General features: G+C 42.4%; 2 protein-coding genes and 1 long non-coding RNA gene across 5 annotated transcripts in view; 2 read left to right on the top strand and 1 right to left on the bottom strand.

Moving 5' to 3' along the window:
* Positions 1-15585, top strand: part of PRKG1 (protein kinase cGMP-dependent 1) — an 891251-nt gene extending 875666 nt beyond the window's left edge. For all 3 annotated transcript variants that reach the window (XM_048859225.2, XM_048859224.2, XM_048859227.2), the window contains 5 exons: positions 603-766; positions 6005-6127; positions 6224-6286; positions 7508-7574; positions 10781-15585. In XM_048859225.2, coding sequence (XP_048715182.1) covers positions 603-766; positions 6005-6127; positions 6224-6286; positions 7508-7574; positions 10781-10879 — 516 coding nt within the window. In that variant the 3' untranslated portion in view covers positions 10880-15585. The remainder of the gene's footprint in view (positions 1-602; positions 767-6004; positions 6128-6223; positions 6287-7507; positions 7575-10780) is intronic.
* LOC142072807 (uncharacterized) lies at positions 1988-21607 on the bottom strand. Its single transcript, XR_012669381.1, has 4 exons — positions 21375-21607; positions 12351-12410; positions 10894-11517; positions 1988-5825 (listed from the first exon to the last, which is right to left on the bottom strand). It is a non-coding gene; the product is annotated as an uncharacterized LOC142072807 (long non-coding RNA).
* A 1894-nt stretch (positions 21608-23501) lies between these two features.
* DKK1 (dickkopf Wnt signaling pathway inhibitor 1) lies at positions 23502-25970 on the top strand. The gene is made up of 4 exons (XM_048859228.2): positions 23502-24183; positions 24274-24436; positions 24664-24807; positions 25169-25970. Exons 1-4 carry the CDS (start codon positions 23947-23949, stop codon positions 25417-25419), a joined length of 795 nt encoding a protein of 264 aa, XP_048715185.1. The 5' UTR covers positions 23502-23946; the 3' UTR covers positions 25420-25970.
* The last annotated feature ends 701 nt before the right edge of the window (positions 25971-26671 follow it).

Here is a 26671-nt window from a genome sequence, read left to right as displayed (position 1 = left end):
GCTAATCAAGGGGAAAAAATGTGGCCAACTGAGATTATTTTTTGTCATTGTTTGCTCTGCCTAAATTGTAGTTCTTGGGAACTGTTCAGATGGCATGAGTTACCATAGGAAGAGGAGAGCAAGCACAGCCTGCAGGTCAGGGCCTGTTCACGCTGCTCTGAACTGGTGCCTATCCTTTGATCTGGCCCTAATAAACTGACATGAATAGTTCATTACTCAGACAGGAGTTTGGTATTAAAAGAGGAAAAAAAATGAGAGCCATGTGCAAATGTCCAACATCACTTGAACAGGGCAGACATTGATGCATGAATTTATTAGAACAGATCTAGTAACCACTAACTACCAAGAGATGTTTGGTTCATTGTCACTCTCTCTTCTTACCTCAAAAAAAGCACTTGAGTTTACACTATGAATGCTAACTCAGGAAAAATGTCACACGGTGGTTGTATTTTATTTTTTAACAACCTAGCAAGCTCTGGTTTATGATAATATTCCCATGAGGAAACCTTTATTTCTGCTTTGCTTCACTCTAAGAAGAACAGAACACATCACTGAAACGTCCTTTATTTTTCTGCATTGATGGAATTCCTTTCCTTTCACAGGTTGATTTTGGCTTTGCAAAGAAAATAGGATTTGGAAAAAAAACATGGACTTTTTGTGGAACTCCAGAGTATGTAGCCCCAGAGATCATCCTGAACAAAGGTCATGACATTTCAGCAGACTACTGGTCACTGGGAATCTTAATGTATGAACTCTTGACTGGCAGGTATGGGCATTGGAACTGGAACTGCTGATAAAAATAGATCAGCAAATTACAGAATATTTCTGCCTTTGTCACTTTGATTAGAACAGTGGAAGACTCAGAGCTGGCATCTGTGATGATGACCTACAACAATCTGAAAACTTTACAGTTAAACCTAATCATTATTAAGAGCTCTCAAATTACAAGGAATTTTGTCACTAGGCAGTTTACAACTTTATTATGAAACACATGTAAAATGATACCAAAATCATGGCTATACTCTACCCTCATTTTCCCCGAGAATTCCTAATGAAAAAGGTGGAGCTGAATTTGCTGGTGGGTGGGGGACTGAGGAGAGAGGTTTGCAATTCAGCCAGTGAGACATTAGGGCAGTGGAAGCTAGCAGCATCTGAAAGAGTAGGCAAACATAATGTGGTACAGCATCTTCAGTTTTTTCCTATTATAGCCAAAAATTTACAACAAAATGACACATGAATGCTATCACCTCATGACCCTTAGACGCTGCTCTTGCCTGTACTCATTAAGCATTTCTCAAGGCATCAGTGCTTGAAGGGCTTCCCTGGCACTGCTGCCTCAGCTCTCAGCTCTCCAGCACACAAGGCAGCAATGTCAAGGGAACTGAGTGTGTTCGCACTGAGGCATCAAATCATCAAGAGCAATCTATGGTTCAGTGATGCTCCTTAGTTGTTCAGGATGAGGTTCGAGATATATGCCAGTGGCAGACAAGGGAGAATACTCCAGGCTCTCCAATAGGCATCCTGCCAGCTCTGCAGGAGGGGAACAGGAACATGACCCTGTCTCATCCTATCCCTTAAAGTTAACTTCCTCCTGTGGGCCAGGACACAGGCATGCCCATCAATTTGTGTTTCTTAGCTATTCTAAGTCAACAGCTAATGTTACTTCCATTCCTCGCTGAGAACAGCTCATTGGTGGCATGAAGGACAGCAACGTCCAGAAAAGTTATAATACACAAGCTATAATATTTCATATTGTGTGGGGTCATAAACTCCTCCTCCTTTGCCTACCACTGTCAATAGGAGTTACACATATTGAATAAGGGGAGAGTTGAGCCATTAACATTGAAATAATGCAGCTTTTTCAAATGAGAGTCTCAAGCAGGTAAGTAGCCCAGTTATAGTTATCTAGTGTATTCTACAGAATCATTTGAACAATTTTTAAAATGTTTACTTTAGTATCTGTTTTATACATAAAAGGTTACTACTATTTCCATGATTCAGAAATTTATTAGAATGTTTCCATTTACATAGAGTTCCCTAAAGGAACTTATTAAAAACACCAGCAATGAATCACATTTGGGATAGAAGATGCAGAACAGACTCAACAAGCTAGGTACAAAGTCAGTATTACTATCACAGATTCTGCATAGTAAAGTCCCTGAACTATGACAAAAGGTCAAATTTAAGTTTTCATTAAAAGTATAAATAATATAAATAATTAAATAATAAATACTATAAATAATTAAAAAGGCATACCCAGACTCCACTTTAAACAGTTCAACTTCTAATCCCTATGGGCACTCAGAAGTGAAAATACACCCCATCAGCACTTGTTGCTAAAAAAAAACCCTGCATCTTTTCAGAGATCTGTGAATGGATGTCGGAAATAAATTATACAATCAGAAGAAACTCTACAGAGCAAACATCCTATTGAATAATTTATTTTTTAACGTTACCATAAAACATAGTCCAGTTACCTATAATTCAGTTCTTTTTTAATAATTTCCATTGATAATATCAATATTTATTTTAAGAATGTTTTCTATTTTTATCCATTTAAATTTTCACAGTTGCGGGAAGTAATGGGGGTCAGATAATAGGAGAATCAGCAGTAATTATTAAATGACAATTGATTTTGAGATTCAAAAAGTTAAAGCTTTATAACAGTTAAAATACAAATGGTCAACATCAAATGTCAAAATAGACAACAGTAAATTTCTTAACTCAAACTAAGTTCTCAAGCAGCATTTTTCTTGCTTTGCCTATCTACAGATTTAGATTATCAATGGAAATATTTTTCATTGTCTTATGTGTGCATAGTGAAATCGAAGTTTACCTGTATTTATCAATAAAATTTGAATCCTTCCAAGCCTATTTATAATTTAATCAAATTCTCTGTTAAATGTTGTATATGCTGTTAATAATTATACATAGATTTTGTCAAAAACCCACAAATATCATGTGGATTTTATTATCATAGTATAAAAATGGCATCATCTGTATGTTTAAATTCATTTAATGCACATACTGCAGGCACATAGCATTTGTCATAATGATCCATTAACTCTGATTTCCTGGTAGTGGCTTATATCATTTGGCTTCAGCAGGAGGTAAAAACAAAGTTGTACATGGCTAAGGCTAAGATTTTGTCATGGATATTTTTAGTAAAAGTCAGGGACAGATCATGGGCTTCCGTAAATTTTTCTTGATTGCCCTTGACCTGTTCCTGACTTTTACTAAAAATATCCATGACAAAATGGGGAGCTGCTGGGTAGCTGTGGGGCTGGCTGGGAGCTCTTCTCGGGCCCCCACCCATGGGGGCTCAGAGCACCACTTGCAGTGGCTGGGACCTGCAAGAGGGCCAAGCCAGGAGCTGCAGAATCCCCCCGCAGCGGCTCGGAGCGTCCCCGCCACCCAAGACAGCTGGGAGCTGCAGGGTATCCTTTACCGCCCGTGGCAGCCGGGAGCTGCGGGGGGTCCTCCTGCTGCCCACGACAGCTGGAAATTATGGGGTCCCCGTCGCCTGTGGTGGCTGGGAGCTGTGGGGTTCTCCCATTGCCCGCGGCAGCTCGGGGAGCCTCCTCTGCCTCTGGCTGAAGTCAGAGAGGGCACCAGGACCCTGCAGTTCCCAGCTGCCGCAGGCTGAAGTTATGGAGATCTTTGGAAGTCACAGATTCTGTGACTTCCGTGACAAAATTTTAGCCTTATACATGGCCAATGGGGTTGGAAAATACTCCTGATATGCAGGAAGCATGAAGATCACTTTCCCATGGCACCAGTTTTGAACTAATATAGTATCTTAGAAAGACATACCACCCTCAGCCTGTGTGTTAAATCCCCACTAGCCTATATAGTGTTCTTACACACACATTAAGGGTACCCTTTAACACAGATAACTATGCTAAAGGATAACAATGTTCCCGTTATTTGTCCACCAGTGTAGATCCCTTTAAAATTTGAACCAATTTTGAAACTGAACTTCACATATACTTTATGTAAACATATATTTCTGTGTCAGTTCTAAATTTTGTTACCTGTCATTTTTCAATGCTCTAGATGTAGCATTACAGACAAGAAGCAGCTAGTGACTGTTTCATCTTAACTAGACCATCCGTTATTGGGAATATATCTATCAGGTCTACCCTCAATACTCTTGTAAAACTTTAAATTCAAAGAAATATAACAAATTTGAATCTTACTTTTGGCCATTGAACTTCTGTACAGAACATATGCATTTTTAAATTGATATTTTCTTACATTACACATATCTTATAAAAAATACTTCCATCTTAAATATACAATAACTTAAAAATCTATGCAGAACAACATAGTATTTCACAGTATTACATGTTTACAAACAATTTTTAAATATTTTAAGTATTTTAAATATCCCTAGATGACTGTGCATCAGAGGAATACATGCATTTAGTCTTATAAACTACTCTTGCTGAAGGTACAGAAACTTCTGTACAATGTCTCATTATTCAAGGTCTTGCTACTGAAAATACTAGTCCCATATATTTCTTTGAAGGCTGTTTAATGTAACTTCAAAATTAATTGGAAGGAGCAGCATCTTCTCATCCTCAGGAGCTGTAGTACTATCTACTGCCCATGTGCACCTCCTATGCAATGATCCACACAGTGACAAACACACTGGCCGTACACCCAGCCTCCCCAGCTACAGAGAAAGACACCAAGGATCATAGGGCCCTGGACTGTCCCCAGCATAGCTTTGTTACATTTATCAAAAATACACAACAGCTTCATTATGCCCTTTTCTTCATAACGTTCCCAAAGAGGATGGATATTGTTTGTTATATTGCTACTTGTCCAAATTTATCGTGCATAGAGGACCTCATGGTCTAAAGATGTGCAAATAAGTTAGAAAAGACTCTTTGAGAATTTAGATTGTACAACACTTCAGTTTGCTAGCTCTACAAAATGCTTTTTTTCTGTAGGATAGTGAAAATTTAACTGTCAAGATGGGTCTGAATCTGCCACTGGTGTTGGATGAATTTCCCCCATGAGACAGGGCTAGATTGTGACTTTAGGCATAGCCCTACGTGGTACGTAAACTACACTAACCTTGGAAAATATTGTCATTCAGAGAAACTCAGCATGGAGTCACAGCTCTTTCCTTGCCTCTTTCTTGTTCTTGGGGGTAATAAGCCAGCAGTAAATTACTCCTCACTCTGTTCTGGCTCAGCTATTCTGGCCATTGAGCAAGGCGTCTAACTTTTTCTCACCCCTTCTCCACTTGCTTCTGGTAGGGAGAAAGCAAGTGAGTTAATCCCACTTACTCCTATGCATCTGACCCCAAGACCTGGGTAACCTGCCTTAAGGTGTAAGAGGGGATTTCTTACTCTCTTTTATGGGTTTGTAGTCCAAGTCACAATCTAGCCCAAAGTGAACAACCTATACCATCCACATTTAAGGGCATTTTGTTCACCTATCACTGTACTCTGACATGTCTTTGTGCTTTTAAATGAGAGTATTTATTCCATCCTCTATCCAGTGCCATTTGAAAAGTGATTATATAATAAGTGTAGTACAAAAGTAAGTCAGGAAACAGGGGACCTGAGATCAGGACTGAGTCCAGCCCCTTGCTTCTTAGGCTGGCAGGACATGGGATCACGGCTGAAATAGGATGTTTAGCCCACATGGAAGAAGGACTGCCTTTAATTGCTCTTTAATTCCCTCTCCTGCCAACCCTTGGAGCAACGTTGATGAAGTCCAGACAAAACCACACCCAGAACTCTTTGGCCATAGAAGGGATTGCCATGGCATGGACTTTGGAGATGAAAGGGAACATCCTGGAGAACTTCCTAAAGGATATAAAATAAAATGTTAATGGTCCAGCCTTTCAATATTCCTGAGAGCACAGGATAAGAAATATTATTACTTTTGTAATTTATCTCCTCTGATTTGTTGTATAATAGGATGGTATGAGATTTAAAGACAGACCTTTAACTTTCACTTTCCACCCTCCTCCCACTTCCTAAAGTCCACCTTTCTCAGGCCCAGATCCCATGAAGACCTATAACATCATATTAAGGGGGATTGACATGATTGAATTTCCAAAGAAGATTGCCAAAAATGCTGCTAATTTAATTAAAAAACTATGCAGGTAAATACTTTAAATACAATAACCTTTATCTTATGAGTAAAGAAATATATCTTTCTGAAAAAACATTATTAAACAACTTTGTCACTCTCTTTATAGGGACAATCCATCAGAAAGGTTAGGGAACTTGAAAAATGGAGTAAAAGATATCCAAAAGCACAAGTAAGTGTGTTTCACAACTATCAATTAATTGCTTTCATATGGAAAAATTGTTCATTTCAGACACAAAACACTTCTGAAAACATTTCTCTTCTAACTGGTTCTTTGGATGTTAGGTTATTTTACATTATGTCAGCAGTCTTTTCATATTTTGGAGTCTATTCTAGCCTTCCTTACATGGCAAATAGGGTAGTATGTTAAGTGAATGAGCTTTTTTCCTTAAATTTGCATCCAAATGGCATTTTGCAATATGGAAAATTAAGTCACCATCAGTTTATTTTTAACCCCCTTGTATATGCCACCAGTTTCCAAAGTCATCTTTTGCTTTTAAACTGTGCCTATGCCCCTGTGGTTGAGCCTATAGTTCCTGTTGATCCTATTCCATTGGCACTGATAGTATAGAGCCTCTGACTGATATTTCACTTGCTTTTCTTGGTCTCAGTAGTTCAGTCATGGGCGCAGTCTCCACTCTGCTTGACATATCAATAGCAGGTAAAACAGAGCATGGAGTGCCAGCATCTATTGGAAGGAAAAAATTTGCCTTTCCACTCTGCCCTGTGAAAGTGGTATGAGTCCTTCACTGCTTCCTCCTTGCTCCAAGTGGGTAGCCCCGTAGACAGTTCTCCCCCACCTCATCCCCAATCAGTTTAGCTGTGCTGGCCACTATTTTGGGTGGTGGAGCCATGACTCTACCCACTCTCTGCTTAACTGTTTGAGCAACCCCTTACTCCTATGCAACCTGATCTAAGGTCTGTGGAGGGAACACAAAGGCATGGGGACAGTGCTGTGCTACTTTCCCTTATAATCTGTGCAGGCCTGCAGCCTGAGCTACAGTCTGGCTCAGAGGATCTGAATAAAGAACTTTGGGAGTGTGGGACCCACAAAGACGCTGCAGGAGGTAAGAAGAAGCTGTCAGGACACCTGTAGTGAAGACTGGCTAGGTCACACTAGTGCACTTTTCAAATCATGTGTAACTTACACCACCCTTTACCTCACCATGAGATTTCTGTGCATATTTTGGTTTGCATAAAGAAAAACTTCAAAAATGTATTTCATAAAATCAACAGAAAAATTATGATGACTATAAATCAGATGATCTGAAGAAACTGCATGTCGGAATTAAAAATCTGTTTTAAGCTATTTGAATCATGTTATGTGTGTTACAGTGATATTTGAGCTGTATATCTAACATCTTGATTTGTCCTAACATTATCCCCTTTCTAGATGGTTTGAGGGCTTTAACTGGGAAGGGTTAAGAAAAGGTACATTGACACCTCCTATAGTACCAAGTGTAAGTACACTTCTTACTTTTGTCCTTGCCAGTCAATCAGGAATGGTTTCCTCTGTGTCATTTGTGTAAAGTTCCAGTATACCTATACCTTAGTAAAGGTAATAGTAGCACGCAGCGAAACTTGTCTGAAGATACTTACCAAAGACCAGTAAAAAATAGATCACTTATGACAGGTTTTCTTTTATTAATGTCAAATACATTTTGTCTTGTGGCTGAGTCTTCATCGGGAGGCCCTGTGATTAAATGTTCTTTCCAGCAGCTGAAGTGGGGTGAGCCTGTCACTAAATGAGTTCTTCTTTCTCTTTGCCTCTTCTCCTTCTGCACCACAGGGTTTTTGATCTCTCAATATTTCCTATCTTTTTTCTCTCTGTTCTGTCTTTTTTTCTTTCTTTTTGCTCTTCTCTTCTTTTGGGCTTTCCTCTATGCACTATTTCCCCTTCCATCCCTCTTTGTGCCTCTTCTCCTTTTTTCAGCCATCATATACTATGTAAAGAACTTGTAGACAAGTCAGTTACAGTTAACTGGGAAAGGACTCGAGAGAAAACAGGCTACAATACAAGTTAGTTTTGTTTTACAGCAGAGCTCTTAGGCTGATGCCTTTCTGGGAGCTCTTTACCCACAGAGCCTGAAGGGAAACTGAATAGTCAATTTAATCCTTTTCCCATTCTCCATCTTCAGCAACATCAGCATCAGAGTGAAATTTAACAATCTTATTTAATTGCACTTTGCTACTCACTTCACCCACAGAGATGGGCAGCACAGATACATCAGCAGATGTCATGATCATTGTACAAGGCTGTATGACCCTACTTCAGTGCCAAGTTGTTCCTTCTCTTAACTGTGACAGAGCAGAAGAATCCTGTGCCCTCCCCTCTCTGTATGAGATGGGGAAGATGCAGTCACTCAGTGACTGAAAGGAGTCTGTACCCCCCAAAAAAGGTTCAGAGTAAGGGGCACTGCCAGTAATGTTTAAAATAATATTTGTGGACATAAGAACGGCCATACTGGGTCAGACCAAAGGTCCATCTCGCCCAGTATCCTGTTTTCCGACATGGCCAATGCCAGGTGCCCAGAGGGAATGAACAGAACAGGTAATCATCAAGTGATCCATGTCCTGTTGCCCATTCCCAGCTTCTGGCAAACAGAGGCTAGGGACACCATCCCTGCCCATCCTGGCTAACAGCCACTGATGGACCTATCCTCCATGAATTTATCTAGTTCTTTTTTGAACCCTGTTAAAGCCTGTATTCTATTTATTTACTTCTTAAAGACAGTAACAGATATTAAAACTGATTCTTCTTTTTTAAAAAATCTGCTGTTCATTCTGTTTGTTAACTTTCTCTCAGTATGGCCAATGAAAACAAACTGGTCAATTTCACTTGTTTGTCAATATCTATTTATTTCATATTTGGGCTTATGTGCACTACTAGCAGAATGCTGCAAAGTTTAGGTGGAAACACCAGGAAGTGTTTGTGTTTAAAAATGTTTCTATTGGATTTTTAATTTAATAGAAACATTTCTACAGTTTTGTAAATATTTGCTTATATAAAATGTATATATGTATATTTGTGCTAAATCTGACTTGACAATGTGTCTTTAACAGTTACTAGTTGCACTGCAAGGGAGCTCACTGTCGATATGATGCTCGATGACGGGGCTTGTTGTGTTCATCACTTATCGCAGGCAGTCCCCTATGAAAGACGGTTGCTAACAAAAAATTTTACCGTACTGTAAAACAATGCATTCCACTGTCTTCAATTAAACTGTTCACATATTTTTCAGAAGAGTCAGACATATATTTTTAAGGATCATAATTCCTTCCAAAATATATTAAGGAGCTAATAAGTATTGATGCAAATGAGGGGCACTTATTAATTTTGGGTTGAACCCTTTCATCCAGTTAAGATGTCTGTGTGCCATCCAATAACAGCCTCCTTCAAGAGGACATTATGCCATCCAGAACTCAATTATATCCCTTATGTTGTAGCCCTTAGATTGTGGCAATGCACCCTCCAGATGCTATGTATTCCTGGAGATTTCTTCGCATGAGATAATCTTTAATTAAAAATTAATCTTTAATTCCTGGAAACTCCAGGCCAATCCTGGAGGGCTGGCAACCCTAACTTTAAATCAACCTGGAAATTGATGTTGGTGCAAAATGTGGTAGTCTGCTTAGCACGCAATCTTTTGGGAGCACAGTGCCTTGGGATCTGTATTGGCTACCTCTTATTTTCCAAGCAGAGTACAAGTATTGGCTTTGCTTTAGAAATAGCTTGGAACCTGCCCTATTGAGAGACAACCCCTCTCCCTATGCCATACCACCTCAACTGCATCAGTTGAGCTAGTTAAAATGGCTCTCCTTTCCTATAAAAGAAGGGGAGCTGTCATTGTGAACTTCTTTGGTGGGCCCTGACCTTTATAATTCACCCCCTCTGTGGTTTAAAATTGGCCTGTCTGTTGGCATACAGAGCATGCTGCAAGGTTCATCTTTTTACACTAGATTTTTTGTATGGGAGGAGAATGATAATAACTGGTATTTGTGGGAGTGGTTGGACACTGTTGATATGCTTTGTTTTTATGGGTGTGGAGTACTCTGGGGGTCTTATTTGATCTTACATCTTTGGTTATTTTCTTCATCTGAGGAAACCACTGGATTTTTTTGCACCACCATAGTTTTTTAATTACATCAAATGCACATAGACATCAGCATAAAGAAAAGGAGTACTTGTGGCACCTTAGAGACTAACCAATTTATTTGAGCATAAGCATAAGCATCCGATGAATTGAGTTGTAGCTCACGAAAGCTTATGCTCAAATACATTGGTTAGTCGCTAAGGTGCCACAAGTACTCCTTTTCTTTTTGCGAACACACGGCTGTTACTCTGAAACCAGATATCAGCATAGTCACTTTTTAATTTTTGTTATACATTTCTAAAAAAACCTAAATAAATACCCTAGCAGTGGTAGCTTTTAGATGACAATATTGCCAAGGTACAAATATATTTGCTCTCCCTTTTCTTTGAGAGCTTTTACTAGTCATATTTAACTAGTGAGCTTTTCCACAGATAAAATGTGTTAGTTTAGTGAATGATGTTGAAAGAGCATTGTTTTGAGATAGGAAAATGGTGTTCCTAAAGGTCCCTAAACAAAGATTTTGTTAAAATCAAAAGCAACTGATGTAAACACATTAACTGTTCATTTGATAGGTTGCATCTCCGACAGACACAAGCAATTTCGACAGTTTCCCTGAGGACAATGATGAACCGCCACCTGATGACAACTCAGGATGGGATATAGACTTTTAATGTATTTCTCTTACCTGCTTCTGCCTTGCTGAAGACAGCTTCCTGAGACACGGCTGCCAGCAAAACTGAAGGAATTGGGGAGGATTAGTGCTCGGGGTCACCATGATGCCTTGATTGATGCTGCTACAGTAACTACAGTGGCATTAGGACTTATTGCTTAGATGACAATAGTGCTCTTCACATGTTTTATGTTTGAACTTAAAATAGCAGTTGACATGGTGGTCCTGAAGCAAGCCTTTTCACCAGTAAAGAAATATGTTTTCTATCACTGCAATTATCTTGCTATGCTCTAATTATAATTTGAAAGATAATAGTGTAAGGTACACTTAAAGCCAGTATTTTACAGCTAGAATTATCAGTAGGATCAAATAGTAACTTATTATGTACTATAGTTATCTATGGTACAGAATGTGGGGTACTCCCACACTTCAGAGTGAGTTTGTAGGGTCTTTTACTGCAGGCCACTGTGAATACAAAGGAGGACCACAAAACAATTGGTCAATGAGTTCATGTCAAAGCAGTGCTAAAAGTTGTCCTTTTTTCAAGCAGTGTTCATGACAAGACTGAATGTTACCTTTCCTTTCTCTTTCTGACAGATTTTTTAAACTGATACAACAAAAGCACAACTGCTACAGATTCTGTTGAGAACTGTTAAGGCAGGTATGGGTCGGTTTTCGCATACAACTGAGAACATGATGTAACAAACTTTTTTTTTCCTTTTGGTACAATAAATATTTGCATGAAAAAATCATTATTATTCATTCTACATATTAAAAAACTGTGCTTAAATAACGGTCCTAGAAATAGAATGACAACAACCGACTGGTCTTATTAATTATTAGAAATAAAGACTGATCTTAAAATAACCCTTAGCTTTTAGAGCCCAAGGAAGAAAATCTAAGACCCGTAACATACTGTATAGGTGCTATGTACGTCTTTCATCTGTGAATATAAATGTTCAACAGTCAATAAGCATTTCAGAGATATGTAGCAAGAGACATCATCTTTAGTGATGCTCTAAAAACAGAGAATCCTTTAAGTCTCCACATTTGCATCTTCTCTGCTTTTACTCTGCAGTATTTGGGAGCCATCATAGTATTCTTACTTTTCCTGCTTCTTTAACAATATATCAATACCGAGGGCAGTTTGCAGATGACCTCGCTATATTTTTAGCGCTATATTTTTAGCACTATATTTCAAAATGTAACTAAACCAACGTTTTCAGTTACAACATAGTATTATAACAATGAATCCTAATACTCTGCCTGGAGTAATGGATGGCATTCTGATGGCAGACCACATAAGTGGAAAACTAATGTGAGAGCAACACAGGTCTACTGTATTTGTGAGAGATCTACTGGCATGTATATCTGCAGTACACAGACACTTCATTGATTATACTGAGGTGCTGCAATGGCTATAGAATTAAGCCACCACAAACTGCTATAAAAAAGACAAGGGAAAAGGATACTATAGGCCTGAATTCTTTTCTCACTTCAACTGCTTTTACATCACTGGAGTCAATCCTGATCTACAATGATATGAGAAAAAAATCAAACCTTATTTGCCAACTAATCAGAGATGTGTTAGATTGAATGTAAGTTTACCCCCTCACATTTATAAGAGGCATTAGTTTTCAGAATTTGCAACAGATTTTACCAGGGCCCCATTATATTCATTGGAGCAGCATATGATGCCACATCTGATTATACCATGTTATAGAGTCAAAATATGTGACTTAATTTATTGTGCTCCAACACATTATATATGTATTGAAGCCGTTAAAAGATCAACATTTCCCACATTTGGTACCACACAGTTATTATGGATATCTCCTGTTCTAAATTTACGGGAAGACTATGGTAATCCCAAATAACACTGTGCGGTAACAGTTAGCAGATGTTAGTTTTTTGTGGTGACCACTGTACGTGTCCTAATACATCAGCATATTAATAGCATACATGATTTTTCAAAGCATGGAAATTTAGGATCTGATCTTATCCCACTGAAATCAATAGAAGTTTCACTACTGACTTCAACAGGAGCAGGCCCCTGTGAAGATTTTGTGGCATTTTTGTCTTTACCTTTAAATACAGGAGAAGCAAATAGTAGGGGATTTATCAATAACAGAATGCCTACCATGAATACATTTTAGCAGGTTTTCATATTCATAAGGACATACATTGGCTTAATAAAGCATTTTAAGGATAACATTGTCAAAGTAGAATAATGAATATACCAACATCATGTCTACAATTTGCCAGCAGACTAGAAAGCCTCACTTACCGCAGTTTCCTTTAACTAACCTATTTAATTTATTTTTACAGTTACATATAGTAGGATGAGGCAATAGCAGCAGCACAACATAACTGCAAATTACTTCTGCTATTCATTAATCATGTGTGGCATTGCATTAAGGTTTGTACACTCTGAAGCAATCATAAAAATAATAATAATTACATCTACGAGGAACTACTTGTATACAACAAGTATACCATATACTTAATTTTAAACATTTAACTTAGGGATTTAAAATACTGTCCGAAAGCAGACACTAGATACTAGGGCTAAAACAGTCTCATAGTCATCTTAGTAAAAAAAAAAAAGTGTATTCACCTTATTTCTGCATTAAAACTGGATCCCTTCACCCCCATTGTCTGACATGGGAGTGATGTGGCCATATTGGACAGTGAAACTTGTTTAATTTGTTAATTGACTTTCTTGTTATACATAAGGACATGAAGAACAAGAGTTTATCATCTCTCTCAATTCTAAATAGTCATTATGGTATGAGTACTTGGGATTCAACTATCAGTTACAATGAACTGAAGAATTGCCAAGAGAAAAGAGTGTCACAATATGAGCTGTAGCTCACGAAAGCTCATGCTCAAATAAATTGGTTAGTCTCTAAGGTGCCACAAGTACTCCTTTTCTTTTTGCGAATATTTTTTGGGTGAACTGAAAACAATACAGGAAGAATGTTTCAAAATGAGCTTGTTATCAATTACTTTTGTTTGTTCCTATCAGTTTTGTCCTTGTGCCACATACAATAATATCCAAATCCTATGGCATGCTGTGTATTAATACAAATTTATTTTGATATAAATCTTCACTCAACTTTCATCTTCTTTACCAAGTATATTTTAAATAACTTAAATGATCATATGTATATGAATAACCCCTTCATTTATAATTAATATATTTGATTTACATATATACATTCACATAAATTGATGGCCTCAGTATTTCCACTTGCCTTTTTTTTTTTTGCCTCCTTTATCATGTATGGAAAGATGATGTATTTACATAAGGAGAAATCAGCTACCATATTTAAAACAAGTGTGTTAGCACTGGGTTCATAAGATACAGATGATCTGTAGCTCATTACACTGCTGCATTATTCATAAAAAAACCCCTCTTATTTAACAATAGGACCATAAGCAAATATTTATGTAAATAGATATTCTTCGTGTTGATATTTTGTGGTACTCATATAACTTTTTATTTGGAGTTCCATGGCATTATTACTTCATTTTTCTTATTTGTAATGTAATGTTTTAGATCAAAGTAAACTTGAATTAATGTCATAATTGTCAGTATTATTGAACTTTGTCAACTGTACTCTTATTCATCTGTTCCATAGTTTAGAACATGACCTAGCTATTTGGCATTGTTGCAAGTGCCTTAAATTCATGGCATCCTATAAAAATACAAATTTGGTGTTATGCTGCATGACAAAGACAAACACACCTCAAAATGTTGTCCTTTCTTAGCTTGCTGCGTTTTACAGTTCTTTCTGCTAACAATTTATAAGCCTTTATTATATAATATTGAAGAATTACAGAAATGATGAAGTTGTTCTCTTATTTCTGTTAAATGTACCAGAGCTGTGAATCTGTTAATGAGATACAGCGTCATTTCTGTGAAATGTATAAATGTACGTGCAGGTCAAATTAATATATGACATACTATCAGTCTGTATACAGGTATTCCTGTTTTGCTAAGCTGTGCAGATTTAAAAAACTATAGTGCAGTAAAGTTCTAACATATCGTATTTTATACACTCCATTACAAATGTTCCACACACACAAATGATTAGCAATTAACTGTAATTTACACCAAACAAAATCACATCTCAACGTGAAACCAATGACTACAAAAGAAATATCTTGTTGCACCACTCAACAAAACAGGGTCAGTGCTTTATATGAGCTCTTGTATATGCAAATCATTTCTGAGGCAAGCTCTCAACACACCTAGAAAGCTAAATATTGAAAGTATGTTATTAGTTCTCTTCTTCCATAACTGTCTACTACATAAACAGACATAGTACTGAGACTTTGACAATTTCTCAAATGTTTCAGGCTTTACTAGCAAAGGGAAATTTCATTCAGAGTTGCCTACCATACTTATTCCAATGTATGCTGTTTTTACACTGGTTGTTTCTTTTGTATTCTTCTGGCTATAATTCTTTGGTTTTCTTCTTACAATGGATTCTACATGAAAGAGTTTTTTGTTTGTCAAAATACAATGTCTGTCATCAAATGGTCATTGACCAGTTGCACTCTTTTGATGTAGATTTAAGAACTTTTTTTTGTAAACTTAACTGCTTTTGTTTTGCTGTGTATTTTCCCTGCAGCTGTAATTGCTGAGTGCCTGTTGTATACTTTATAGAGTTGAAATAAAAATAATTACTTTTGAACATTGTTTTGATGTGCTCTGCGATGTCAGATTTCTAGTTTTGTACAAGTTGTACTTCAAATCAGAATCTAATAATATTTTATTATATTTTATGATGATACATGCTGACACATGATCTAACAATTGTTAGAAAGTACTTCTAGACTGAGTACTCTTAAAGCATTAATGCAGTCATGTCCTTATCTAAAACAGACACAAGGTGACCATACTGAAGAGGCGAGATTTCCATGGTGACTGAAGTGTGATGTTTCATTTGAATATCACAGATATGTTAGATGGCATACTTGAATGTATTTATGGTACCATCTATTTATGTGTGTGTACAATTATTAGAGGTTGTAAAAGAATTATGTACCTCTACTGTTATATCTGTGTTTCTCTGTTTACATAAATATATATGTAACATGCATACTGAAAACAAATATACTTCCAAAAAAAGTAAACTGAATCCCGAAGAATACTGTTTGACCATAAATAGTACATGTGCCACGAAAATGAAAACAGATGGATGGCGATAAAACAAAAAGTAGTCTGTCATGGCTGTCCCTTATCCCTGTCATGTCTAGAGATAGTGACTGACCAACCGTGGACAATATGCCAGGAAAATGTGGATTACTTCAAGCCTACCCACAGACAACGCTGTAATGTAGGTCTCAGCTTTGTAATTAGAAAGCCACATGAGTTCTGCAATGCTGAGTCAGGGGTGCTTGAACAGCAACACCCCCTGTCTTGAAGTTGTTTCCATCTTATACAGGATTTACAGTTTTGTTCAATGGCTTTCAGCACCCCCACTATATAAACTGTTCCAATGCCACCGTGCTCAGGATATGAGGAGTTACTGCCTGATCTCATCATCTCAGTAGTAAATGTGGATCTTGCAAAATAGCAAGATTAGGGCCTGAGTTTGTGTGCTAAAAGCTCAATGTGTACAATAGCTGCCCTTCCCTATTGAGCAACTCATTTAAGCATCTGTGTAAATCCCACTGAAATGGAAGTCAAGCAGATGCTTAAATGCTTTGCAGCAAATACTGAAGGAAGTGAAATAAAGATCCAAGTAAGAGAAACTATCCTTCAGCCCCCCAGTAAGGAAAGCCCCCCTTGAAACTTGATATATGGGGAGATACTGAGAAAATATCATAACTGTTTTCAGGATCTGGTTATTGCAAATGTTGCAGTTTGTAGACAGATAAAAATGGCCCTATTTGAATGGATCTAAATAGCTCAAGTAATTTACAAAATTAATGAAGTACCCCAACAGTCCTATAGGCTAGAAAAGAGATACTGTACACAGGGATCACTTCATGCACTACTGACATGCAGCCACATCTGACATAGAATGCAACAGCTGCTTTACAGCAACAGTTTAGGAAATGTAAAGATGAATTCAGTTGAAAATTACAAAGATAATTTAGTGTCATCACATAATTACCAGAATCAGATTTTGGCCAGAGGTGATGTTAGCTATTCTATGCTAAAAATAACATGAAGTCATGGGTTCTCTAATGACTATACAAATGTAAAGATCATGGTTTCACATCTCATCTGAGAAACAGCGGCACAATACCTAAAACACCATGCTCCAACAATGTTTCATCACTGATTCAAAGAGAAGTGTCTTGCCTACACCACTTCCTGCAACACCTGATGTGTTCTTTGAAGGATGCCCATCCAATTACTGACCTGGCCTGATCCTGCTTTGCTTACAAGATCTGACAATACCCTAGCACAAGGTAACAAGAGTATCAATAACACTGTATGTGGGTGGTCAATACTGTAGTTCTAATTAAAGGGTTGTATCTTCTGAAGTAAACACCCAAGCCTTAAGGGAATTAGCATTTATGATCTGCAAAGCTTTGATGAAGATGGTATAGTTGCAGTATTTTTTTAACCTCATTTTACTTTCAAAACAATCTTTTAATACCATTTTCATGCTGATGATAGTTTAATGATATTTTTATCTAACCTTAGTAAAGGAAATGAATAAAATGAATAAAACTGCACTCCCTGTAAATAGAGAAAGTCTGTTCAAAGGAATGAGAATGAATTAAGTAAATTGGCCAGGTGGAAGGAAAATAAATACCTGCTGGAGCCTCCCACCCACAGCCACTAATGCATTTTATGCCACCACCATTGTGATATATCATTCTGTTTTAACAAACATCTGCCTGCATCACATTAAAGATGTCGCTCCTTTTTATAGCTTGGAGTAATTCCCATAATAAAGCCCCATCCAGCTTCAGATGAAATCAAGAGGAATTTTGCAGTTGACTTGAATAGGAGTGGAGTCAGGCCCTAAGAGACTTACATTATAGCAACAATGCCACTCTTGAGCAATGTTATTGCATGGTTTTCCAAGTTCAAGTTTCAGAAGCAAAATAAATTCTCAGTAAAAAAAATCTATTCTCTTATATTCACACAAATTAAATGCCATCAGTTAATCACCCAAATGCAAGCACTTTTCTACTCTTCTACAATCTGCCTACTGATAGGGGGGAAAAGGGATCTCAGATCGAAATTCACTCTGGATAGAGGAGACAACTATCCCATGAGGAATAGTTATAGAAAGTGGTTTTTCACTACCTAGCTCCTCTTTTTTCCCCCTTAGGAAAGTTGTCATTATATGAAGCTTATGAAAAACCTCCTGTGCACCAAAGGTTCAGAGCCTTCACATCTCTGGAGATACTCTGGAAAGTTAGGTACTATCCCCAAGTCACTGTACATTAGTGTCAGGAGAAACCATGTGCAGTACTGTTCTGAGGAATGGAACCCACAATTACTAGATCCATAACATTATTGCTGCTATCTTCAAGACAGAGTTTATGGATTATAGCATAAAACAGTAAGTATTTAAAGCCCTAATTTCCCCAGCCCTTGTGGTTCTCAAGTTCTATATTGGATTCTTTCTCCTTCTCTGCCAATGGAATGAATTATGGTAATAAAGTCTCCTTGTTACTTAGGAACTCTCAATCCCAACTCATTAGAGAATGCCTAACCTCCAGCAACTGGACAAGAGCCACACAAAGAGGGTCCCAGGTAACCAGCTGCAGTATTTTTTGGCCTCATTTTACTTTCAAAACCATTGTCATGCTGATGATAGTTTCAGCTGACTAGTTTGTTATAACTGTCTGCCAGGCTTCCCCTACAAAATTATCAGATTTAGCTACATTATTTTTTCCTCATTCCTCCCTCTATTGGGTGGAAATGCCTGATTAACAATTTAAAATCATTCCTCCTATTGTTTCAAATGCTTTCAAGGTGTATTGTTGTTTAGTGAGGTAATACTCAAATTTTAGAGTGGAGATGCCCCCAGTGTCTGTACCGGGTTTACAATGGCACCAGGCCCACATTTGGAAGGGGCCCATAATGACTATTTGGAGGCCCACAAAGGGTTAATCCAGCCCTGGCCAAGCCAAGCAATGTGCTGCAAGGTGTGCTTGGAGCTGTAGTTCGCGTGAAGCTGCCTTCCACCGAGGCCCTTGGACCTGCTCTGCCAGCAACACTAGTAGTCCCATAATGCCCAGCACCATCCTGTGAGCTGCCCCAGTTGAAGTGAGTGGCAGGAATGGACCAAAAAAAGAAATAGTGCAGGGAGAGGGTTCCCGGTGCTGGGGTGCTGATCCTACCAAACCGCCCTCCCCATGGGGCACGAGCGCCTCACCCCCCCCCACCTCCGAGTCTCCCCTGCTCTCCGGGGTAGCAGCAGCAGTGCTGTGACTCTCAGCATGTGGCCCCCAGCAACCCTGATGCCCAGCTGTGGGCTCCTGGGCACCGTCTTGACCCTGCAGCTTCAGCCCAGGTGTGTGTGTGTGTCTCCTCAGCTGCCATTGGGGGGCAGTGTGGGGGAGGCTGGTTCTCTGTGTCCCTCAGAGCCGAGGGATGGTGACAGTGGGGCTGGCTGCCACCACCCCCTGCCACTGAGAAGGCCCAGAAACTTCTCCCCTGCACTCCAGGGAGGGATAGAGTGTAGTTTGGGGGCAAGGGGCAGTTGTGGGGCAAGGGGCAGTTGTGGGGCAAGTCCAAGTGCGACGGGAGAGCCAGCGGTGATTCCTTGGGAAGGGGGTAGGAGAAGCAGGGTGTGAAGATCGGGGTTGGGTGTGGAGGGGCAGAGGGAGAGGAGTCTGAGATGAAAGTGGGGGTTGGGGCTCTATGTGGGAGCAGAGGGAGGGAGGGAGGGGAGTCTGGGTTGAAGGTGGGGTTGGCTCAGGGCACGGGGGGCAGTAGAAGAGAGGGAGACAGCCCTGGGGTGAAAGTGGGGGGTTGACATTTGCAGGGTGATTAAGGAGAGCCCTTGTTTGAAGGTGGGGGTTAATTGTGTGTGGGAGGACAGTAGGAGGCATGGGGAGAGCCCAGGTGTGAAAGTTGGGGTAGGGGCTTAAGGCTGGATTGTGTTGGTAAATTGTAAGTGTGTGTGTACCTGTCTGTCTGTCTGACCCTTTCTCCCTGCAAAAGACAGGCACCAACAATTTTCCTCCTCACACTCCAGCACAGTAACTTTTCTGTTTAAAGTCATGAGCGATGGTGAGGCAAAGGGAGAAATAGACTAAAGAAACTATTTTTTTTAATATTTAAACATTACTGCATCAAAGTAGAAAATCCAGCTTTCAAAAAATGTATTTGCGAAACATAACTGTAGGTAGAGGAAGTGGTGGGGAGATGCAGGTGCAACTCCACTGACTGCTACATCCAGGCTTTATATGGCTCATAACTGTGCTAAGTGAAGACTTGTGTTCAGGTCCCCAAGCAGGCCCTGAGCAGTTAAACTAAAAAGACAAAAGCCCGCCGACACAAGTAAACCAAAATCAAGAATATTCTGGGTATACTGATGATTGCCCACTTTGTTCTCTCGGGGCTGGGTGGAGGTTTCAATCAACCATAGCTTCAAATATCTTACTTTGTTTTTGAATAAATGTTTTCATCCCCACCCCAGCAGTCCCATGACACCAGTGGTGCCGTCGGGCTCACTATATGGGAGCCCACAACGATGTTTGGCGCCGGGCCCCCAAAAGGTTAATCCGGCCCGGCCCAGCCTTTTGTAGGTGCTTTGCAAACTGACCCTGAGCGACCACAGGAGGGCGCTGAGCGCGTTACTTTTCACTGTCCCCTGCCAGACAAGGCCCCGCAAGTCCCCAGGAAACGCTTCAAGCCAATCCTCCCCTTCCCGTCTCATGCAGGCAGAGGGCCGGCCGGAGACTCGCACTGCAAGCCAACAGCGCGCACTGTCGTGGGAATGGATTTGCGGCCAGGCAGACGCTGCCCCAGGCTGTGCTGCTGAGCACAGTGGCTGCGCAAAACCCCAGCGAACGGACTGTTTGGGGCCTCGCCATCGAGGCTCACGGCTGATTAAGACCTGGGATCCCCGGCGCCTTTGATCTCCGCTTATCAAAGCGAGCGCTCAGCAAGCTTCGCTTGACACGCTGAGCAAACACAGCCCCGGCCCCAGGGACGGCGCTGAGCCCTGTCAGCTGCCGAGCCAGTGAGCCAGACGCGGCGTGGTGCGGGGAGCCCGGCAAGCCGGGTCCCCCCACAGCCCCAGCCCGCGGGGCCCAGAGGGCTGCGAAGCAGCCCCACCCTCAGGGCGGGAGGAGACACACGGGGCCTGGCTGGGGGGGCACTGGCCCGTGCCCAATCGCAGCGGACACGGCGCCATGCGGAGGGTGGGGGAGCTGCTCTAGGCTGTGTGTAACGTGCAGGCTGGCACGGCGCCGACCCTGCAGCGCTGCGCAACGTGGAGGCTGGCACAGTTCCGTATTAAGGAAGCGCGAGTGGGGGAGGATTAGCCGGGCACGTTACTGACCTTCAAGCCCATGGCCGGAGCCTGTGCAGCGCAGCCCGCTCGCTTCCAGCGCTCCGAGGTACCCAGCGCGCCTCTTCTGGAGCACGTGCTGGGCAGCCCGAGCAGCTCGCTCTGCTTTTAGGTAACCGAGGGGCTGACTGGCTTGATTTGGAGCCAGCTGTTACAGCCCTGCGGAGGCACAGGGCTGGGAGTCTTATGGGAAGTGCGGCAGGCTGCCCCAGGGAAATACTGCGCTAAATGAGAGCAGAGAGGCGGGAATACCCGCCTTTTAATGGGTGAGAGCGCGCAGCCAGGGCCGGGCATAAATGATGCTGAGAATAAAGTGATAACTCTGTGTTTTCTTGGGAACTGATTTTACTGTTTGAGGCCTTAAAGGTTCCTAAAGGGCCCAGCTAACCATGTTGACTAATACAGCAGCTAATAGTCCACATTAACTGCGTCCTGCAGTGGGAGCCCACCTAACCCGTACAGAGGTGAGTCACATCTTTCCAGACCTCAGCACCATGGTTTCCCTAGGTGCGCCATTCTAAAACAATACATAACCTGCAGCATAGGCAGTTAGACACCAAAACCCAGAGCTGAAGACGGGCTCTGTGTAATATGTGTGTATACGCCAAAACTTGTCTCTTGCACCTTCTTGGTCCAATAGAAGATACTCCCTCACCCACCTTGTCTCGCTCATAGCCAGGGACCCACACAGCTACAACATTTGCAAAAAAGTGGTCGTCAGACATGGCCCTCCTGTTCAAACAGATTTTATTCCCCATGGCAAAGCCCTAATGAGCTATGCCAAGCCTTTGTTTATTTCCTATTAGCCGAGATAAGCTTGCCTGGAAAGTTTAACCTCACACTAAAAGGCCCGATCCTGCCTCTAATTACAGTAGTAACCCTAGATCACTGAACAGTCCCTTTGAAGTCAATGTGCGAGTAAAGGCTACAAATCCAGACCACCGCTTGCATATGCCGCAGTGGGATGATGCAATGTGTTTTTAAAGCACCAAACAGCGCTACTATCCCATTAGGAGCGGAAAGGGGCTGCTTTGGTAGCTCAAAACCTGTCTGGCAGGTGAAAACCTCACAATCCAGGCCTCTAAAATGCGCAACGCCCCCCCAAAACCAGAGGGGGCGAGGCAGGCTCGCTCAAGAGCCGTTGTTATGAAATCCTGGCCAAATCGTAGGGACAATATACAACCACTTGCTGCTGCGGCTGTTTGACATCCGGCTAGAGCGTGGGGAGCGCGAATTGTCAAGTCGCCCCGTCCCCAGGCGGGGATGCTAAGTCGCCTCTTTACAGCAAAGGCTTATTTTGTAACTTCGTCCCTTTGCACTCCCGAGTCAGAATACCCCTTTAACTTATGTGTCACAAAGTTATGAACTATTAGTGCTTCCCAGTGCCTAAAAGACAGTTAAAAGGACCGGCAGCGGCGCCTTATCACTACGTGCTAATCAACCTAGGTTTGTTTTAGGAGGCTTCGACCAGATAATTAATTTGGCACACTGTTTTCGGCAGCTTGGCGCTGCACCAGCCTTTGATCTCCGTTGTATGTTTAACCAGCGTCTCCCATTACACTGAGGGGGCAAATGCTGCCAGTTGAGGAAAGCATTTGAATAAAGTTAAAACACACCTCTTGAAATGGGGACTTGACAGCTTCGGACTCTACCTCGCCTTCCTACATTTGTACAGGACAAACCATCCTTGAACTAATTTGCAACTAACAGATACCAGGCTCCCTCTAAATATCCCATCAAAGGATAATTAGAAAGCGTGGCCTCCATTCTTACGCAGCGTTTGATGTGGAAATTAGGTGTGTTTTGTTTTGTTCAAAGAAGATTATATACAGTGAAAAACGCCAACTCAAACAGCACCCTCCGGGAAAACGATTGCGCCTCGTTAAATGCTCCCCTCACACGTAACAGAGCCGAGTAATGTTCGGCTTCCCCCCTGAATACACAAAAGTCCACACTGGGGGGACTGGTAACGTGGTTGGGCAGCTGATCCTGAGCACAGGCGACCCCCAGCGGCCCCGACGGAGGGTGGAGGTTCGGCGCCGTGTGACAACATGTTTTAAAAGGAGGGATTTAGGTCACAAAGTGTACGCGATTCCCACAAAACAGGCAGCCCCCGGTGCCCGCAGCTCAGCTCGGGGCTCCCGGCCGCGAAGAGCCTTGTGGCAGCACCAGCTGCCTGGGAAGTCGCTGATAATTTTCACGGCGGCGATTGCGAAATTCCCCTCTTGGGACTCGGCCAATGAGGAAGCTTTTGGGGGGTGGCAGCAGCGCAACCCCCAGGCTCGCTTTGAAATCTCATCTTTGCCTGTGGCGCCCTCCCCCTTCACCCCGTAGGGGCGGGACCACGAGCCAGCCCCCGGGAGTATAAAGGCAGCAACGGGCAGGCAGGTAACTGCCAGTGGCGGGCAGCTGTGCGGAACATCTCTCTGCGCTACCGCGGGCTTGCGCTCGGCAGCGGCGCCCCAGCCCACCCAGCGTACAGCTACCGCGCGGGTCCCTTACCTCGTGCGGGCCGGATCTGACCCCCCCCCCCCCCCGGCTTCAGCTCGCTGCCGCTTGGAAGATGCTGCTGGGCGCGGAGGGCGCGGCCCGCCTATGTGTGGCGCTGGCGGCCGCTTTGTGCTGGGCAGCGTCGGCGTCGAGTGCCGGGTTCGGCTCCAGCCTCCTCAACTCCAACGCCATCAAGAACCTGCTGCCAGGCGGCGCCGCCGGGCAGGGGGGCTCCTTCGCCAGTGCCGCGCCCGCAGACTCGGCCCTGCTCGAGGCGGGCAACAAGCACCAGGCCGTCGAGACCCACCAGGTACGTGAGCGGCCGGTGAGCGGGGCGCCAGGGGCTCCTCTGCCCCCCCGCGCGGTGAGCCCGCTCACTGGCGCTGTGTCTCCCTTGCAGCCTTTCACGTGCTCAGAGGACGAGGACTGCGCCCCGGACGAGTTCTGCTCCGGCGCCCCGCGCGGGGCCGGCTCCGCAGTCCCGCTCTGCCTCGCCTGCAGGAAACGCCGGAAGCGCTGCCTGCGCCATGCCATGTGCTGCCCGGGCAACTACTGCAATAACGGTGAGCGGCGGGTGTGGAGGGGCGGGGAGGCTGGCCCTGGCCCGGCTGCAGGTGCAATAGCTAGACTCAGATGGGTCCCAAGGGCCGTGTGTCTGCGCTACTGCGGGGAGCACCCGCCTACCCGGTAGCTGCGCACCTGCGGGGTACCCTGCTGGCGTGGCAGCCTCGAGCGGGGCCCTGGTGTGTTACCCAGGCTGTGCTGACTCCTGCCCTGTTTCCCCGCTCAGGGATGTGTGTGCCATCTGAACAAGGTCACTTTCTCCCCGGGGAGATGGAGGAGACCATCATCGAGAGCTTCAGTCCTGACCATGGAATCCCAGACTTGCATCCCAAAAGGACCACATCCCCATCCCAGCTGCACCACCTGAAAGGTAAGGGGGCCTGGTGGCTCTTCCACTAGCAAGTGTAACTAGGTGGGGGTGGGTTAGCTGCAAACCTTGCTTAGGCTTCCCCTTATTCCTGCAGTATACTAAAGCCTTGCGTAAAAGGCATTTTAACTGAGGCACAGCGCAACTGGGGTTTCTGCCAGAAATACCACCTGAGGAAGCAGTGAGGCTAAATGTAGCCATCCAGCTGCTTCTCTGTGGCTCTCTCCCCCTCAACTACTTTCTGACAAGCCCTAGACAAAGTCTGCCTCCTATACTGCAATTGCTTGTTCAAGGCTTTGCTGTTAGACTCTCCTGCAATCCAGCCAATTTACCACAGGCTTTTAATCACTTTCTCCTTTCAAAGGTCAGGAAAGTACCACCTGCCTCCGCTCTTCCGACTGTGCTGCTGGATTGTGCTGTGCACGTCACTTCTGGTCCAAGATCTGTAAACCTGTCCTTAAGGAAGGCCAAGTATGCACCAAACACCGAAGGAAAGGCTCTCATGGCCTGGAGATTTTCCAGCGATGCTACTGTGGAGAAGGTCTGTCCTGTCGGCTACAAAGAGATTATGCAACCACCAACTCTTCCAGACTGCATACTTGTCAAAGACATTGAACACCACTCCTCACTACATATGATGGACTTTGGAGGAGGTTTCTGGGCAGTGCATTGTTTGGTTTTTTGGCAGTTCATCTCTAAGGATGTACAGATTTGGAAGTTACACTAAGTACTCTGCTATTTCCCCTTCCTACAGCTGGAATATGAAGTTTGTTTCTTTAAGAAACTTTCAGTGACTAATTGCAGTAAATTACTGTGTTGTAAATATTCAGTGTGGCACTTAACTGTACATATTCCAGAATTTTAATTTTTCTAAAGGTGCTGCATGATCTCTAGTCTGCTATTGTGACACATCTTGTACACACTGGTTTTATATCTTCCTAAGTCTATGAATTGTCCATCTGGAAGTGAAATAAATAACTTAAAAAAAAAAACACCTGGCATTTACTGATAATAAATTTCTCCCTACCTCTGCTCTAAATGAAGAACCATCTGAAGTTGAGCTTAAATAACACAACTTGTTAACTCTACAATGTGATGTCCTAAACGGATGTACACTTGTCATAAAAAAATTATATGCATATAAACTGATATGTCTCCTTTTCTTAAGGATCTGCATAGGAAGAGGTGCATAGTTGGTTAAATACGAGGGGGGAGGCTTGGTAAATGGTGGTGGTCTCTGTTTCCTTTCCCTCAAAATAGGTCAATTGCCCTGGAAACCATAAATCCTAAATTGTGGATGCTCTTAATGGGGAGGAAAGAATCCTCTTATCCCCAAATGTGTGCATTTGCTTTCACTACCTGTGTGTGTGTTCTATGTATAAATAACCATAAACGAGTCCTCTTGCCACAGACAAAATGCATTTGATAGAGGGGAAGTATATGGGGGGATCAGATATCATCACACTACTTGAAGAGAGCATTCAGGACGGCTTGAGTAGGAGAAGGCTAACCCCTGCTCCTTCCTGAGAGATGAAGGTGGTTGCTATCACTCTCTCCATTCATTAGAGGTTTAATGTGTGAAAGTTGTTTCTGCGGGCTAGCTTTAGCTCCCAGTGTCTTTTTCAGGAGCTTGCATCTCGGCCATTAAACCAAAGAAACTGGATGCATCTCCTAGACTCATGCATCCAAGTGGTAGAGCTTCAGCTGGTGTGAGTTGCCATTGGCTCCACTGGTACTTTTTAATCCCTCCAAACATGCACACAATTGTTGTGACAAGTCACTTTTCTTCCAGTGTCTTACCTTTGTGAACTTAAACTCTAGGCCAGCCTGTGAGAGGGGCTCAGGAGTCTGGGCTGCCTGCAAGTGT

Source organism: Caretta caretta, chromosome 7, assembly GCF_965140235.1.
Source record: "Caretta caretta isolate rCarCar2 chromosome 7, rCarCar1.hap1, whole genome shotgun sequence".
NCBI lineage: Eukaryota > Metazoa > Chordata > Testudines > Cheloniidae > Caretta > Caretta caretta.
The sequence above is the reverse complement of the archived record's forward strand: the minus strand, read 5'-3'. Positions and strand labels throughout refer to the sequence as shown.